At 39.7% G+C, this 17,101-nt stretch overlaps 1 protein-coding gene across 1 annotated transcript in view; it reads left to right on the top strand.

The window, feature by feature from the left end:
- COL19A1 (collagen type XIX alpha 1 chain) overlaps positions 1–17,101 on the top strand; it is a 210,647-nt gene that overhangs the window by 103,953 nt on the left and 89,593 nt on the right. Inside the window, exons 13-14 of the mRNA XM_074153019.1 lie at positions 4,827–4,880; positions 5,570–5,605. Of these exons, the coding sequence (XP_074009120.1) occupies positions 4,827–4,880; positions 5,570–5,605 (90 nt within the window). The remainder of the gene's footprint in view (positions 1–4,826; positions 4,881–5,569; positions 5,606–17,101) is intronic.

Raw genomic sequence — 17,101 nt, 5'->3', positions numbered from 1 at the left:
TTGTCTTCTACACTACTAGTGAGGTTGTGGCTGATATCGGTCTCTTCATCGCAGTAGTTTGTCTTCAGTGAGCTGTTAAACAGAACCCTAGCCCTCAATGATCTCCAGTCCCTCTGATCTCCAGTCCATGTGGAAACCAGTCCATGCAGTTGTCTGCTGCCAGGCAGCATAAGCCTTAGAGACTCTGGCAGCTCTGTAAGAGTTTCCCAGTAAGCTTCCTCTCCTTACCCTGGCTATCTTGAGGCTTCTGTGTTTGGTCCCAGGTTGGCTTATTGTGAGTCTACTGCTGCAAGTTTTCTTCAAACTCCCCTGCTCTATCATTCAAATCCCTCTGTTTGGGCTGCAGCATTTTTATCAGAGGGGTTGCCAGCTAATCAGTCTCAGCCGGAGAGGTGTCTGCTCGTTAAACCCTTACAAATCCCTTGTGTGGCTTTTAAACCAAACTGAACATCGCAGTGTCAAGGTTAAAAGCAACAGACAAGTCTGTAATAAAATCTAATTTACAGAACCAGACTCCTTTAAATTACAAGATGCTTCCCCCATCCTGTGCAAGCACCGATACGCATTTCCCTTTTAATGTAGCCCTTGTAGGTTGTATGGGGGTACTCACAGAAGGTGTGCACTTGGTTCAAGTTGTTGCTGTCATTTGGTGGGCAGGTTAGATGATACTCCTAGGGGCTAGGGATAGGTAGTATAGTTCCTGAGACACTGCAGGCATGTGGGATGTGATTTCCCAGCAAAAGCAGCAAGCTGTGAATCCTCTGTTCTCTTCATCTTCTGTCCTTTTTGCTAGTGATGGTAGTAGTACCAATTAGCACATCATCATGTTGACCCAAAAAGAATTGGCTTAGGGGAAAGAGTTGTTTGGTTCCCTTTTCTCTCAAAATCTTTGACTGCTCTGATCTTGTCCAAATCATCAAAAACATAGGAAGTTAAAAACTGTTTCATTTTCTGGTTCTGGTTATACCTGGTACTTCTTTTGAATGAATAAAATGTTCTCAAACTTAGTAAGGAACATATTTATCACATCACTAAGTAAAGCTGTTTTTCCTTCACTGTGGAACTCCAGAGCACAGCAAACTTTGTTTGAGATTGTCACTGGTTTAAAAGGAAAATTCAAATAGAAAAACTGTCACCTTTTATACTAGTAGTGTTAGGACATCATTAATAAAAATCCCATCTTTGAAGAGTATGTGAAACCATGGTCCTTTTTAGAGTTTTAAAGCACAGTTACTGTTTATTAATTGTTTGTTTTTTTCTCCTAATCCAGTTGGTTTTGTAGGCTGGCAAAGACATCAGTGAACTAATATCTCAGAAAAGTCTGGTTAAATATTTGTCAAAAATAGTGTGAAACAATATGGTCACTTCTTTAAATTCCTTCCACCAGAAGAATAGCATTGTCATCCCCTTCCAAATGAAAAGCCCACCTCTAGTTTAATCTTTCCCCTATTGGCCCCAGTTTTGCTGACTTTACACTGGCATTTGTGGTATATGTTACAGTAATTTCTCTGTTGGTCAGCAACTGTGTTACAGTAACACCTGTCTTGTTATATCTATAACATTTCCCATTTCTGCCATTTCTCATGTTGTTATCTTTTTAGCCCTGAGTTGGCCTTATACATGCCTATCCTAACACTGACTTTACATTTTGGCATCCGTAGAGGAACTTTAATGTAAGTAAGTTTATTCTGACGTGTAAAAAGACCAAGCTCTAGTCCTTGCAGAGGAGAAATAGTACCAGCTGAAGACTTTTCATAAACTCGCAAATCTGTATTATTATATTGCTCCCCAAAAAGCTAGAATTATATCAGGATAGTATTCAATAATTCATTTACTCTCTGTTATGAGAACTGCTGGATTTTTTATTCGGTTCCTGAATTTCTGGCAAATCTGATAACAGACTCCTTAGATCAATAGAAATTAGTTTGTTGTTTTCAAAACTGGCCTCATTCTCCTAAAATATTGCAGAAAATGGGCTTTTCTAATTTAAAGCTTTATCAAAAATCATCCAAATTATATCTGTTTAGATAACCACATCCATTTTACTGAAGCATCCTGTTCTGGTCTCTGCCAGAGACAGGATACTCTACTGTACTGCGCTAAAAGGGGCTACAGATTTGACTTAGCACATGAATTCTTACTATTTACGTCATTTCAGAGACAGTCAGCAGCACCTAAATCTCTCAGCAGCTCTAAAAGGGTGGCTGTGGGGAACAATAGGCCTGGTACAGTACCAGATGTGTTTTTGCAAGTGTTCAGGGTCTGGTACTTATTAAGTTAATAATATTTTTTAAAGATATATAATATGTAGAAGAACAAGAAATACTTCTAATGGGGTAATCCTTTAAGCAATTTTTTTTCTGATACTGCTGTTCTTTCTTGGGGTTATAAACTACAAAAGAAAGCTAATTCAAGTATTATAAAGTAAATGCATTATATATGAATACTTTCCTGGCTACTCAGAAATCCTGCTTCAAACATTGCAAGGCTTGTTGCCAAATATATAGTTTCCCCTTGTCCTTTTTGTGCGAAGTTGACCTCTTTGGCCGTCATCTCTGCAGTAGATGTCAAACTGCATACATCACTGGAGGAACACTTTAAAGCTTTTAAAGCTTTAGACACACCAGTTAGTTAAAAATGATGTTCATAGTTTGAGAGTGCATGGCTTGGGTTCAGTATCTTTCCTCTGCAGTTGTGTTCTCCGTTCAGTAGAGACACACACAGATATGTTGCCTTCTGTGAGTTGCAGATTTTTTTATCTTTTCTTTTCTGTAAATATACAGCCTGAGGCCTAATTATTAAACTCAAACCTATTGTTCTACTGCTGATTTGCTAATACTGATTTTTGAACCAGACCCATAAAGTTTGCATACCTGAAAAAACCCTAAAATGGCTTTTTAGAATATGGAGTGGTTGTATTTAATGGAGTCTTTCAGAAGGAGGTGAAAAGTAAAACGTAGTAAATGAGGACAGTATTAAAACTATGTCATAAATATGCAGATTGTAAAAAGAAAGTAATTTTTTGGCTTGGTTTTTGAATCCATCTGCATATTACATTTTTTAAGTTCAAACAGCAAAACTACTTCTTATTCAACTATTACATATTTGGCAAGCTTAATAAAGGACAAATCAAAGCTAAATCAGGGGTATTTACAACAACCACAAATTTAATCCAAAGTGGGTACTTAAATGCTCATGTAGTTCTAAATGATGTTCCTTCCAGATGGTGAATTAATGTAATTTTAGCAGGAAGTGAAGTTGCACAAATATGCAGTATTTAGAGCACTCACTGATTTAATGTTTCTGTACCCACCAAGGCACAGATGTTGCTTATAATTTGTGTGCCAGTTGCCTCCATCTTTCCAATTATTGCAAACTGAGAAAGAGAGTTTGCAAGGGCAAAAAAGGGGCTGGGAAGAACTTAAGTTAGTGAACCCGAATCCAGATGTAGATAAATCTTCTCTGCCCACGCTGTGTTTAACCTCCACAATAGTAATGATGGTGGCCTGCTTGTGGAATATCTCATGATTGGATCCCATATTGCCTGTATCACTGCCATATGGTTTCTAAGTAAAATCTTTGAACCTGTGGAACTGTCTCTGACTTACAGTGTACTGTAAGTACACTTATGTGCTCTCCTGTTGAATGCCTCTAAAGCAGCGATCACAGGGAAGGCACAAGTCAAATCTCTTGGACTAACCAAAAAGAAGTTCCTGTTAAGTTGGTCCAGCATCAGAATTAAGTTCCTTGCTTAGTGCAGAATGGCTTGAATTTTCAGGGCATATTTCAAAACCTTTCACTTTTCCATGTATTTTACAGCAAGGAGAAAACAACAAAGATTATGTGCAGGGTGCTAAAGATTTTTTTTGGGGGTGCTTCTGGTGAGACAAGCAAAGTGGACAAGAGAATTGTCTTCTGGTGAGACAAGACAAGTGGAAGACAAGTGTATTGTAGATATTGTAGAGGGTAGATTCAGACTACACATAAAGAGGAAATTTTTTATGATGAGGGTGGTGAAACATTGCAACAGGTTTTCCAGAGAAGTTGTGGATGCCCCGTCCCTGGAAACATTCAAGGTCAGGCTGGATGGGGCTTGAAGCAGCCTGATCTAGTTGAAGATGCCCCTGCTCATTGCAGGAGGAATGGACCAGGTGACCAGATCCCTTCCAACCCAAACCAATCTACAATCTATGATTGTGAAATTGCTCCATATGTAATTTGTAAGACTAGGCGGTATTATCTGCTTCTCCAGCTGAAGGCAGAACTAAGGAGGGAGGTATGAAGGACTCGATCATTTCTCTAAATGCCTTTTCAAACACTGGTGAAGATCAGAGTGCTGGAGGATGTACAGTAGCTCTGAGCTGTACCCTGCTGCAGCTCACCAGCTCAGCATTGCTACTTGAAACACAGAATCCACAGCTCTCTGTCCACCTCTGCCTCTTTCCCAATTTTATCATGGGTTAAGTGAATTTAGTACTACTTTCTCTAGTATTCTGTTTTACCTTTGTTGGCCATGCAAGGTACAGACCTGCTGGGACTGCAAAGGAACGTTGCATTTCTACACACTACTTGCCATAATAGGGCACAATCAAGTACATAGGTAGGCTTTTTGTGTTTAATTATGTGTTGAAGACCCTTGTGGTCTTCGGTAGATGTTTCTCTATTCAAAAAATAATGAAAATGAAGAATTACGAGATAGTAGTACTAATAATGGGGTAATATTTTAAGGCTTAGTTGGTTAGTATATACTAATTCACAGCACTACAGGATTTTGTCCAATGCTTTCCACAGCTGACAACAAATATGCATTTTTCTTCTTTGCCCAGGGACTAAAAGGTGACTCTGGTAGTCCTGGTGTGGCTGGTCCTAAAGGAGAAAAGGTACTTTTTTATCTGTAAAGTTGTATGTATACGAGTGTGCATGATATTTCTTCAATATTGAACACACTGCCTTAACTACTTGTGACGAATGCCCACTGCTGCCATTTGTGTAGCTTAAGGGTTGAGGAATATGAATACAGAATAACTGTAAATATGGAAGACAAGTACGCTTTATCATGACAAATTTTGAAAGGAATTCAGAGCAGGAGCCCAAATTCAATGTTCTGAATTGCTTTTTGGGTGCTCTGATTTGCTCCCACGGACTGAACCTGAAGGTCTCACAGCACAATTTGTACCTCAGCAACCTCAGTCTGTGAACATTTTACACGATCAGATGTCTTTACATATGTGAGCTGGTCACACTGGCTTCAGTGGCCACCTCGTGCATGTAAGCTGCAGCTTGTAATTTAACATATGCAAATGTGTTTTGAAGGATTGCTTTTTTTAAGCTGTGATTCATTGATGCAGAGGCCTGCCATTTTTTTCCATTTAACCTATGGCGAACTGTGTACATCTATGCCATTACTGAAAAAGAATATTGCTTTACTCATACATTTTCATAATCGGAGCATGTTTGATGATTATGCTGAATTTACTTCTGCAGTGGTGCATATCCTCTAAAATGCCTAGAGGTTAGAAATGTGTAACTAAAGAGATTGCTGATTTATTTACTCTCCTGTCTTAACTAGGGAGATGCAGGACCTCCAGGACCAACTGCCTTGAGCGTAAGTACATGTAAAACAAAAACAGATGAAAGAAAATCACTAAGAAATATTGCAGGATTTAGCTTATTGCAGTGTAAATACTTTCTACTTTCATTATTAAATTTAAGAGCCAAATCCCTCTCTTTAGATTGCCTCTGTATTTCCTATATGAACTGTGAGGCAGGGAAAAGGGAATTGTATAAATATAAAGAAAATAAGTATATTTAAAACACCATGTTTCCCACCAAATACTAACAAAACTATTGTTTTTTTATTCTGTGTATCGATAGCATAGGCTGATTAAAGTGAAAGAATTCCCTTGTTATTTTTAGTGAAAAACATTTTTCAGTAAAAGCATGCAAAACTGATTAATGCTTTTTAAAATATTCTAAATATTCTATTGTCACAGGCACCCATACAAAAATGTGTGTGTACACACACACACATATATATGTATTATGTCCTGTATAATAATACAGGACATTATTTTCAGAAAGGTAAGGATGTGGGGATGCACCCAGCAGCCAGATAGATGCGAGGCTGCCGCATCTCCTTGCCGTGAGGTCCAACTGGTAGCGGGGCTGAGCGTGCATTCCCAGTAGGCACACATACAACACGTATAGACAGTTCTGGCACACTCAGCACTCCCACAAACACAAACAGCACTGACAGCCTCATCCCGTTACCCTCTCTGGCTGATCATGATTATGGTCTGGTACTGGGAAATATAAGTGCTGGAGCGTGTCCAGAGGAGAGCCACCAAGATAGTGAGGGGTCTAGAGAACAAGTCATACGAGGAGAGGCTGAGGGAACTGGGCATGTTTAGTTTGGAGAAGAGGAGGCTGAGGGGGGACCTCATTGCCCTCTACAACTCCCTGAAAGGAGGTTGTAGAGAGGTGGGTGTTGGCCTTTTCTCCCAAGGGAATAAAGACAGGACCAGAGGAAATGGTCTGAAGTTGCGGCAGGGGAGGTTTAGATTAGATATTAGGAAGAATGACTTTACTGAGAGGGTGGTCAGGCACTGGAACAGCCTGCCCAGGGAGGTGGTGGAGTCGCCATCCCTGGAGGTATTTAAGAAAGGTGTAGACGTGGCACTTCAGGGCATGCTCTAGTGCCCGAGATTGTTGGGGTTGGGTTTTTTTTGTGTGTGTGTATGGTTGGACTTGATGATCTCAAAGGTCACTTCCAACCATGAAGATTCTGTGATTCTGTGATATATAGACATATACAATGTGCATCCCTCTAGGACCTGAGCTGACACACAGCCTAACCAGTAGATACCCCTGCTGCTGGTTTCTGCAGTTACTGGCACCTGGACGTTCAACCCCCCGAGGCTCACAGCCCCACTACACTTCCTCAGGCAGACCTGCTCACTCACAGGCAGCCATGCAAAAACACATGTGTACACATACACAGACATATATATATATTGCCTGGGCTTCTAGGTCATTTCACCTATTTCCCAGCCAGTCCAGTTTGGTATTTACTGTCAATCACATACACACTCGCCCATCTGTGCTCATTCCATTTGTTGGTACCACAAGGGCACAGACCTTTGTCTTGTATGAAACGTGTCATCTGCTTCTGGTTCCATGCATTACATGATAAAGCTGCTACTGATAATAAAAATAATTAAAATAATTTTAGTATTGATTTAATTATAGTACATTTAAATTTCAGTAATTGGACACATCTAATAATGTTTGAGAATAACATATGCTTCTCTATCCAGAAAAAGAGGCTGAAAAATTCCTTTCACACAGAATAGAAAATTGTTTAGATTTTGTCCTTTCAAACACTTGCAGACCACTTGTGTCAAGGTCTTGACATCTATATAATCTTTTTATCTTACATAGTGACCAGATATGCATAACAAACACAGACTGGAAAGGAAAAAGAAATGTAACATTAAAATGATGGAAAATCACTTACTAGATTCTTACAAAGAAAAATATTTCAATAATTTAGGGGTTTTTATGGTTTCTACAATTCTCAGAGGAAAAAAATCTGACAGGTATCTTCCTTTCTGTCTTTATAGAAAAAGTCTATGTATCAGACTCGAAAAGTTGCAAATTTTGTCAGTAATTCACTTACTCCCTTTCCTGTAATTTACCTGCAAAAAAGAGTATGTGAGGTCAAACGTGGTGATAAGTTTGTTTGCTAAAGTTCATGTCTTGCTAGAGGTAAATGGCACCAATTATGTCCTTCAGCTCTTGAATATACAGTCAAAATGTGTGTTTAGAGAATTAACAGTGAAGTATTTTTATTAAACAACCTTCATTCTAGGGTTGTTACTGCAGTAGATGGATTGGAGTAGATCTTGCTTCAGCTGGGTTCTTACATGCCTTGAAGGGATCCCTGAAATAGAAATAGGATACTTCTGAAGATAAGACACAGGAAAAAGAATTGAGGATGCCTATCTTCTGTGTGCTATAGGACCATAGAAGGGTCTTTTTGAGCATTTATTGTGTAAATCATGGAAAATGACTACGTGTACTCTGGTAGCAGCACCTGGATATATTAGGCCTGTTTTGCATTTCATTTGCAGTTTGGACAACAACTGCATTTGTTCATTTGCAGTTGTGGACACTTATCTTTCCTGAGAGTTATACTCAGAGGTTAGGAGTATGATACCAAAATTCAGAAGCTGCTTTCAAATTGACTGAACTTTCTCATTCTGTAACCTAATTAATACACTTCCATAAAATTGACTGTCAAAGAATTACATTTCTTTGATTATAAAATGCTGTGCAAATGTTTCAATTCAGCTGATTCAGGCATAGCAAGATGTCTCTGCATTGGTATGTCTGCTGATGGTCATCTTCACACCTTTTAAAAGGAAACATTTACATTTTAGGAAAGCAGGCACTAGTTTTCAAAGGGCTGTCACTAACTGATGTACTGAAATGGGCTTTCTGTGTAGCTGCTGACAGAGAGAAGAGACGAGAGCGAGTGTGAATTGGTTTAGCAGCTTGAAGACAGATGACAGCACCGCGGGAATATATGGCCCAGCAGGAAGCCGTTCTCCCCCCCCCACTGTAGATAGTCATGTGTTTCTGTTGGCAGGGACTGCAAGAGGATGAATGATATGAATGGTGGTGGCTTGGGCAAAATCCAGTCTTCAGAGTTGTTTTATTTGTGTGACTTCTATGTGGCCGTGACACTTACGATATATAATCATGAAAGGAAGATGTTGTATCTCGCTGTGAATTAGTAGCAGGTCAGATAATATCAAGGTTCATGTGTCACTGACTGAGAACTTACTATGTCAAGATCGTTTATGCTGTTACAGCCAAAATGTGACATCAGTGTTACAGTTATGAACCCTGTTAAAAGAACTTTAAACCATTCCATTCATTTAGGACTCATGCATAATGTCATTATAATTATCTATACTTATAATCATTTTTAGGTTTTCCTAATGTGGAAATTACTCATTTCCTTCTGTCAAAATGCAAAAGGAATTATTATGCTGGTGGGTGGGGAGGGAAGAGGAGTGAAAATAATGACACACAGTTAGAGCTAACTCCAAAATGTGTTTGGACAGTGAAGGAGGAAATATTCAAGGCAAGTTGGTTTCGCTCAAACTGGACAACTGGGCCTGGGTCATCAACCTTCTGCCCCAGTGCCGTGGTTGCATATTGAGAGAGGTGGGGAATGATGCATTACAGAGCTCTGTTGCCCTGTGCAGCTCTTCCATTCCTATGCATTTCCATAGAAATGATACACCAGTGGAATAAGGTGGAGAAGGTCTACTGAATATGCTGGTCTCCTTATAAACTAGAGCATCTGCAACATTGTGCAGGACCAGAGCGTTCTCCCCACACGCAGGCCTGCACCATGGTCATGTCCTCAGCATGGGGAACATGAAGGTGGCAAAACGCTGAGACTGCTCCACTGCAGTCATTCCCAAACAGCTGGTTAGTGGTCCTTCGGTCCATGGAGAGTTGTCCGTGTGTAATCTACAGAAACATGTAACAGCAAGTAGTAGGAACTCTCATTTTTTCATTTTTCTGTGCTATTGGTACGTGTGAAAGTCCCAAGGGTGTCAGTGACCTTGTGTCTAAAAGGGCTCGGGCATCCCTGAGGCGTCGGAAATCCTGTGCTGCTCAGAAGCACAGTAAGTGTGCTTTGCCCTCCAACATGAAAAAATACAGAAAAGAGTGAAGTTATTGGTACTTGGAGGAAAAAGCTGTATTTTTGAAGGTGTTCAACTGACAGGTATAGCATTATTTTGGCTATAGTCTCTCTAAGGAATGAGGGATACTCAGAGGCGGTATGTGTGGCAGAATTCGTAAGTACCCAACAGCTGTAACAACAACCTATCAGGTGAATGAGCATATCCCAAACTGCAAAACAGGGGAAATTATACCACTGCTTTTTAAGATGCGAAAATTATTTTATCAGTTTGAAATGGAAATTTCATAGGTCAGAAAGTGCATTGCTCTGGAAAAAAAAACAACAAACCAAACATAGAGCTTTCAATACTGCTGTTTGATGTCTTTTAACAGAAAATCTCTACTGAAATCCTAAAGTATGCACACTTAACAAAACTTCTCACTTGCAGCAGTAGCAGAGAATTCAGAAGAAATACAGTGTTACCTGTGACTATATGTTTTGCAGTTAATAGAGTAAGGATTAGAATTGCAGTCCATGTGTTTCTGTGCACTTCATTAAGGCAGGTACAGAAAGCCTTTTTAATACAATTTCATCATTGTTGCGCAATGAATTAGAGGAAAAAAGAAATAGTACTGCAGTGAAAAATATGCTAAGCTGCAAAAAAAATACATGAAAAATTTTATAGCGTTTACACAGAATCCTTTTGAAATTAGTAATGCCAGTACTTTTAAGTATATTTATTTAATTCTTGCATTATACATGTAAATACATCTTAGTGGCTTGGATCACTAACTTTGACGTATACGTGCATGTCTAAGCACTTTTAGTAAGGATTTAAACTTTTTGTATGTTTCCATGGAGTCAGTTAACACTACACAAGTCAAGATACATGTATTTATTTTGTCTCCTCGGTTATGGTGGTAGTTTTATGGGAGTAGTCCAAAATCATGATTGTTTCTCATCCTTTGTTTATGCTATCTTTAATTTCTCTGGTATGTTAACTTTCTGAATTGCTCTGTAAGTACTAAATGTCTCTTTTCTTCAGTACTTTTCAAGTGTCTTATGCTGGGAGAATATTTTGAACTTTTCTCCCTAGTTACGCCCACTCTATGCAGGGATATGTTTATTCTTTAAAAATTTAAGTTCCCTCATAAATTGTACTGTAGCTAGGGACCCTTAAGAGAATAAACAGGAGGGATTGTACTGCTCTGTCGTGCGGTTTTGCCAAAATGTGAAATTCAGTGAGAGAAGCTGGGGAGTGTTTTCTGCAGGGGCACAGCTGGCTCCGGAGCTCCCCGGCTCTGGTATCCCCAGATTAAGCCTGTCTGTGCTGTGTCAGAAGAGTGACAGGTGAGGGAAGGTAGTGCAGCCATCTCTTGTAAAATATACGGTAAGTATTCCTCTTGACACTCGATACACTGCTTCTAGTTCCTGAGGAAAATGAGTGTCCATCCGTACGTTCCTGTGAACCTATCCCTTTCAGGAGTTATAAAATAGTCATCCAGATGGCACCAAGTGTTTATGCAGAAGCTGAGGCTTAAATTGGTCACAGACAGACGTCCCCAAGACTTGCTTACTAAACAGATAGTTGGAATATTGTCTCCGAGGTCCGGTTAAATCGAGCCAAAGGAAGCTGGCACACAAGTGCATCCACGGGAAGCTGCAGATTCAGGCCTGGGCAAGCTCCGACGTCGCTTTTGGCTTTCCCCTCCCTAAACAAACACCAGTAAGAGGTTCTGCAGCTTTCCCCCCGGAGCTTCAGCAGTTATTGGTGGAAAGCTAAAATTGCAACTTACTTTCGGCAGTGTTGCCTAAGAATTTCACAAATTCTTTTGGTGTAGCACTTCGGTCATAGTGTAATTATTCCTTTCCTGTCTCACACTGAAAAAATAAATCATCTGAATAACTTGTATTACTTAAGAAGAGGACACCCCCCTGCCATTAGTAACCATCTCAACTAATATTATCCTCTCTTTCTTTTCATGTAATGATATAAACTAAAGGAGGGAAATTCCAGTTAACTATAGACAGAAAATTATACTTCCGTTCTAAATTTCTTTTTTTCATATACGTCCCTCTAAGAAAAAAATCTGAATTTTATCTACTTGAGCTTTTTAGCGGAGATGTATTAATTTAATGAACGTACTGAACTGTTCAGTTGTTTTGCATCAGATATGGTGATCTTAACTCTCACAGTATAACTTGCAAATATTCTCTTCTTTTAAAAGTTCTTTTTTTTAAGTATGGAAGCAGATCCTATTAAGATTACTCTTCTAGTGAAATAGAAGGTGTTTTAGCAGTTTCAGTCTGTTTTTTGTCTTCTTTATGTGGTAATGTTGAAACTGAAGGCACAACTGAAGATTGATGTCTTAGCCTTAGAGAAAAATCTGTTTTTGTAAAATTTGCAGTCTGTTAAATGGGCAAGAATGTGATTTACATGTCCTTCATTAGAAGAATGATTTCAAAATAGTCCCATATGCAGTATGTATCAATGTAAGGAGGAATTTCAAGGTACTGCTCAGGATTTTAAATGATTTTTTTTTTTGCTTAGAAAATAAACCCATCTATTAAAAGTACTAGGTTCATAAAGTGTGAACTTCTGTGAAATTACTCCCCAATTTCCCTTTGAAATGGTTGCCTCTGAAGCAAAGTAGATTTCAAGTTACCAGAGAGAGCTACAGAAATGACCAAATGCAAAGCATAATGACCTCACTGAGGAACGTACTTTCTGTTTCCCTCAGTAATAAATTATCGGAAAAATGTAGATGATCATGTTTTCTGGCAGACTGAGTTACTTGTGCTAAATTCTGTCTCCTTTCCCACAGAAGTGGATTGGCAGCAGTTTTGAAAGCAAAATCGTGGCATATTCCACTTTGCACTCCCAAGCAAAACAGTACGATCACTGCAGTGGCGATACCAGGCCAAACATGGGGTCCAAATCTTTCCGTTTGAAATAAGTGGTAGTCTAATTTCCCTCACTAAAACAGTAATGCAATGAGAAATTAATCATCCATCTGTGATTTTGCTGTGCCGTTTTTCTCATTTTAGAAAAATTTTGTAACAGTAAGGTGTGCCTGCAGGCTGTCTGGGTTTCCATGTGGCTGGTGATGGACAGTCTTGTGGAAAAGAAGAGGAAACCAGCACAGTTGTATTTTAAGATCTCTCTCTTCCTCACCCTTCTGGTTTGAGCTTTGAGGTAGGGCAGCAGGACAGTTCAGCAAGTAAACTGGCTTGAAGATATCTAGAATCATAGAATCATAGAATGGTGTCCCGGTTTGAAGTAAAACTGAACCAATTTTCTGTTCTGTAACTTTACATCTTAGCTAGACCTCTTCTAGTTGTCTGGAATTAACGGCATATTGTGGAGAAAATTGCTCGTTCTCAGAATGATAAGACCAATGTTTGTGCTCAATGCCAAGGAATGGTATGCAGGGAGGCCACCACCCAACCTGTATTTGTGCCTGGGATTGCCACCTCCCAGGTGCAGGACCCTGCACTTGGCCTGCTTGAACTTCATGCAATTTGCACGAGCCCATCTCTCAAGCCTGTCCAGGTCCCTCTGGATGGCATCCCTTCCCTCCAGCGTGTCGACCGTGTCATCGAGCTTGGTGTCATCGGCAAACTTGCTGAGGGTGCACTCTATCCCACTGTCCATGTCTCCGACAAAGATGTTCAATAGCACTGGTCCCAGTACCGACCCCTGAGGAACACCACTCATCACTGGCCGTCAATTGGACATTGAGCCATTGACCACAACCCTTTGAGTGCGGCCATTCAGCCAGTTCCTGATCCACCGAGTGGTCCCTCCATCAAAGGCATGACTTTCCAATTTTGAGACCAATCTGTGTCAACACTTGACTGTGGGGAAGGTATTTATATTTCAGCTTCTTTACTTGCCCCTTCTTACATGAGAGGAAGGCACTGACTTCCCAACGATATCGTACAAACAGGCCAAAGAGGAAAATATCCTCAGAGAAGGTGAGAAGGATCATGGTGACAATCACAACTTGCACAGCAGAACCTCTGTATCTGATAACACCTCCAGACAAGTAGATGAATTTAAGCCTTCATTGGGCTGCATCTCGATGCATCCTGTCCGTTTTCCTGCCTAGCTGAGGCATTCTTGCATGAGTGCAGCCACAGCAGCACCATCCGTCCCACAAGCAGTGTCCAGGTGGCTGGGGAACGCTTTTCAAGTCCGTCTGGCTGCAGCAGGTTACCGTGATCACATGCTGTGTCGTGCCAGGAATCTGGAAATCAGTGGTCACTTTTCACCTGACTGTTCATTTGTGTGATTCTGTGATGCCCCACTTGTGGGCTTTAGAGAGGGGTCATTATGTATGGAATTCATCAATGTGACGGCTTTTCTTCATCCTGCTGAGAACTGTGTGTTGAAGAGCTAGTCCAAGGCCCTGCAGTGGGATTTGCCCACTAGTTTGCTTATAAAAAAAAAATTCTACTGTTGATTTTGTTTCAGTAGAGCTGTACCTTTCTGTTTATAAACCTATTATTTCCAAATTGCTTGGCCAAATAATGTCTATTATATCTGAGTCTTTTTATAATAGCAAGTTTTATCATTATAAAAGCTCACGTATTCAAACGGTAAAAAAAACCCTTTTTTTTTTCTACGTATGCTTACATTACTCGGAGGTGTTTCTGCTTTGTTTAGGCTTTGTCTCTTTTTCTGCTTAGCTTGTCTCACTAAACTGCATGCGCTTTCTCCCTGTCTAGTAGCGTTTATTCCATAAAAATTGAGGTCATAACGTTTGCTGAAATTCATAGTGAGGAAAAAAACAGATGAGAGTAGTTTATGTATAGAACACAGAAAAGAGTCTGTAAACTGTGCCTTAATTAGACCTGCCTTATTATTGTTAGCATTTGTATTATATTTCTTATTTGTCTTGTGAAGGAAAAGCTGCGTTGTTCAGAATCTTAATTCAGCAACACTACCTGTGAGTGCATAAGGCAGCTGTCTAGCCTTCTGCTTCAAAAACTATGAGCTATGTTCTGAACCAGCTTTCAGAATACCAAAAATATACTTACTTGTCTAACATTTGTTAAACACCTTTTGGCATCAGCCATAAGCTTCCAGAGGAAGTAACACAAATAATAGCTTTAAATAACTTCACTCTTCCACTTCAGCTGGGATTTTTTTTGTTGGTGGTTTTTTTGTTTTAATCCATGACAAAGTCACAATAAATGCTTTGCTTTTGTTCAGAGTGTGCTTTTAGGCAGTTACTCTAAGCTATTAAATTTATGAGCCAGGTCTTCACCATGTCTCTGAGGATGCTTGTCATGATGTATCAGGCATTTTAACATGTTTTTGTACCCGCACGGTCACATGACAGGATTTTAGCCCTTCTGTAATAAGTGGCTTCTGATAGCTACCCGCCAACTAATACACTTTAAATCAATAGCTTATGAAACTTAAATCAGCGTAACTGTCTGAACTGTTAGTTGATTTTTCTGTCACTTCCAAACACATTTTTCTTCTACCATCTCAAGTTTAATAATTTTTTGTAGCTTTTCTCTCCTGATACTTGCAAAAAATAGTAACTGTTAACTATTAAAATGTTAATTCCTACAGATATTTTCAATGAGATACAAGTTGTTTTAAAGCTCACGTCTTCTACTGTAGCATTTTTAAATCTGTCATTTTTCCTGTATTCCCTTGACTAAAGCTAAGTGTCAACGATATTTTGTTTAAATATCTGTGAGCTTATGCTTCACAACCAGCATGTTTTCCCTTGCCAGATCTTCCCTTTGTGGTTTTACCTCTTACAAAGGAATTCACAAGTTTCTGCTCTTAACTTAATTTTCAAGATTTTGTACAGCTCTCTTGTGCCTGCCTGTGCATCACGTTTTATTTCTTTTCATCGCCATCCTCGCTCATTGTAATAGATTTTCGAAGTTTCAGATGCACTTGAGCCCATCTTCAGCTTACTGACTTTTTTTCCCCCAAGCTTCATGGTGATGTTTGAGACCTTTCCACTTCATGTTCCTCACGCTCCTTCAGACACATAAATCCAAGGGTCTTGTCCAGCCCGTGACAGGTACAAACTGCATAGGTTATTTTAGTTCGCTTCTCCATGAAGTAGGTAGAAGGGTACCACCTTCCAACCTCAAAGGTGGCCTGGCAGAGTCAGGAAAACCCTGTGCATATTCGGCCACCTGTAAGAACACACTGTATTTTCCTGCCAGTCTGATGCGGCGGGAATAGGCTGTTCGTATACCTCACTTTGCCTTGTGCTATTCCTACATCTCCTTCTGTTCGTTGCCATACTCATTCTCTTGCCAGCGCAAGACTATCAGGGTGACACATAGGGAATAATTTTAATTGCTTTGGATGTTGTTTACCTGGGGAGATGGTTCATGTAAAATAGATTGCCTTCTGACATAAATGTTTTCAACATAATTGACAGCATATCCCATGAGGCCACATGTATATATATTCAGTCTATTTCTATCCCTTTCTGTCTGCGGTGTTTGGCTCCTTTGGTGGGATTTGTCTACCCACTGTGCCTTCCATGATTTGAGGGAGTCGACAGTCTGATCTTTGATCTCCAAAGGGAAATCTCCTGGAATTAAGCAGGGCTAAGACATAAGTAGATACTTTCGTCTGCCTTCCTACAAATATGTACTTCTTTTCTGTGCTAAACTGTTACTCCCATTGTCAAATATTACAGGAGTTCAACAGGGCATGTTTTTTTCATCCCTTTAGAGAGATTTCACTGCGGAAATGTTTTCTTTTTCATTCCTCCTGCAGGTTTCTCTTCAGTTGTTTTTCCAGGATCTCATTCAGTGAATGCTGAACAGGGATAGCATTAATAAGTCGTTACCATTGCCAAGTTATTACAGTTTTACAGCCATGTTAGTTAACGTGGGCCATGTTGTCCTATCACTTTTTAAACCAAAGATCCCACTGAAGTTAGTGTGAGCTTTTACCTCGGTTTCAATGTCAGGATGTGGCTCCTTGTACAGGGTAGTCCTCCCTGCCTAGTTACCAATTGTAAGCTGCTCTCCTCCCTTTCCTTGAAGATAAACCTCCTTATCTGGTTTCTTTTTCTTGACAATAATATTGTAAAGACAAGAAAAAGAATAAAAGTAGGTTTTGGACAAAAATGTTGGCTATTAATTATCTTCATTGTGCAGTTACTGTGTAATTATTGTCCCTTTGGAGCCTTATTGTACAGATATGTGAGGCTAAGTATTTCCTCCTCCTTAAAACTGACGTTACAGGTTCTCATCTCGTTCCCCTGCATAAAATTGTCACTGGAAATGAAATATTAACAAAACAAAACTCCACCTCTTCCTGAATTCCCAGAATTTCTCTACAAAGGTAAAATATTGCTAACAGTTGGACAGACAGAATTCTCTGCAAGTTCAAAATTACCTTGA

This window comes from Numenius arquata, chromosome 9 (genome assembly GCF_964106895.1).
Source record: "Numenius arquata chromosome 9, bNumArq3.hap1.1, whole genome shotgun sequence".
Lineage (NCBI taxonomy): Eukaryota > Metazoa > Chordata > Aves > Charadriiformes > Scolopacidae > Numenius > Numenius arquata.
This window is presented reverse-complemented; position numbering and strand designations above follow the sequence as displayed.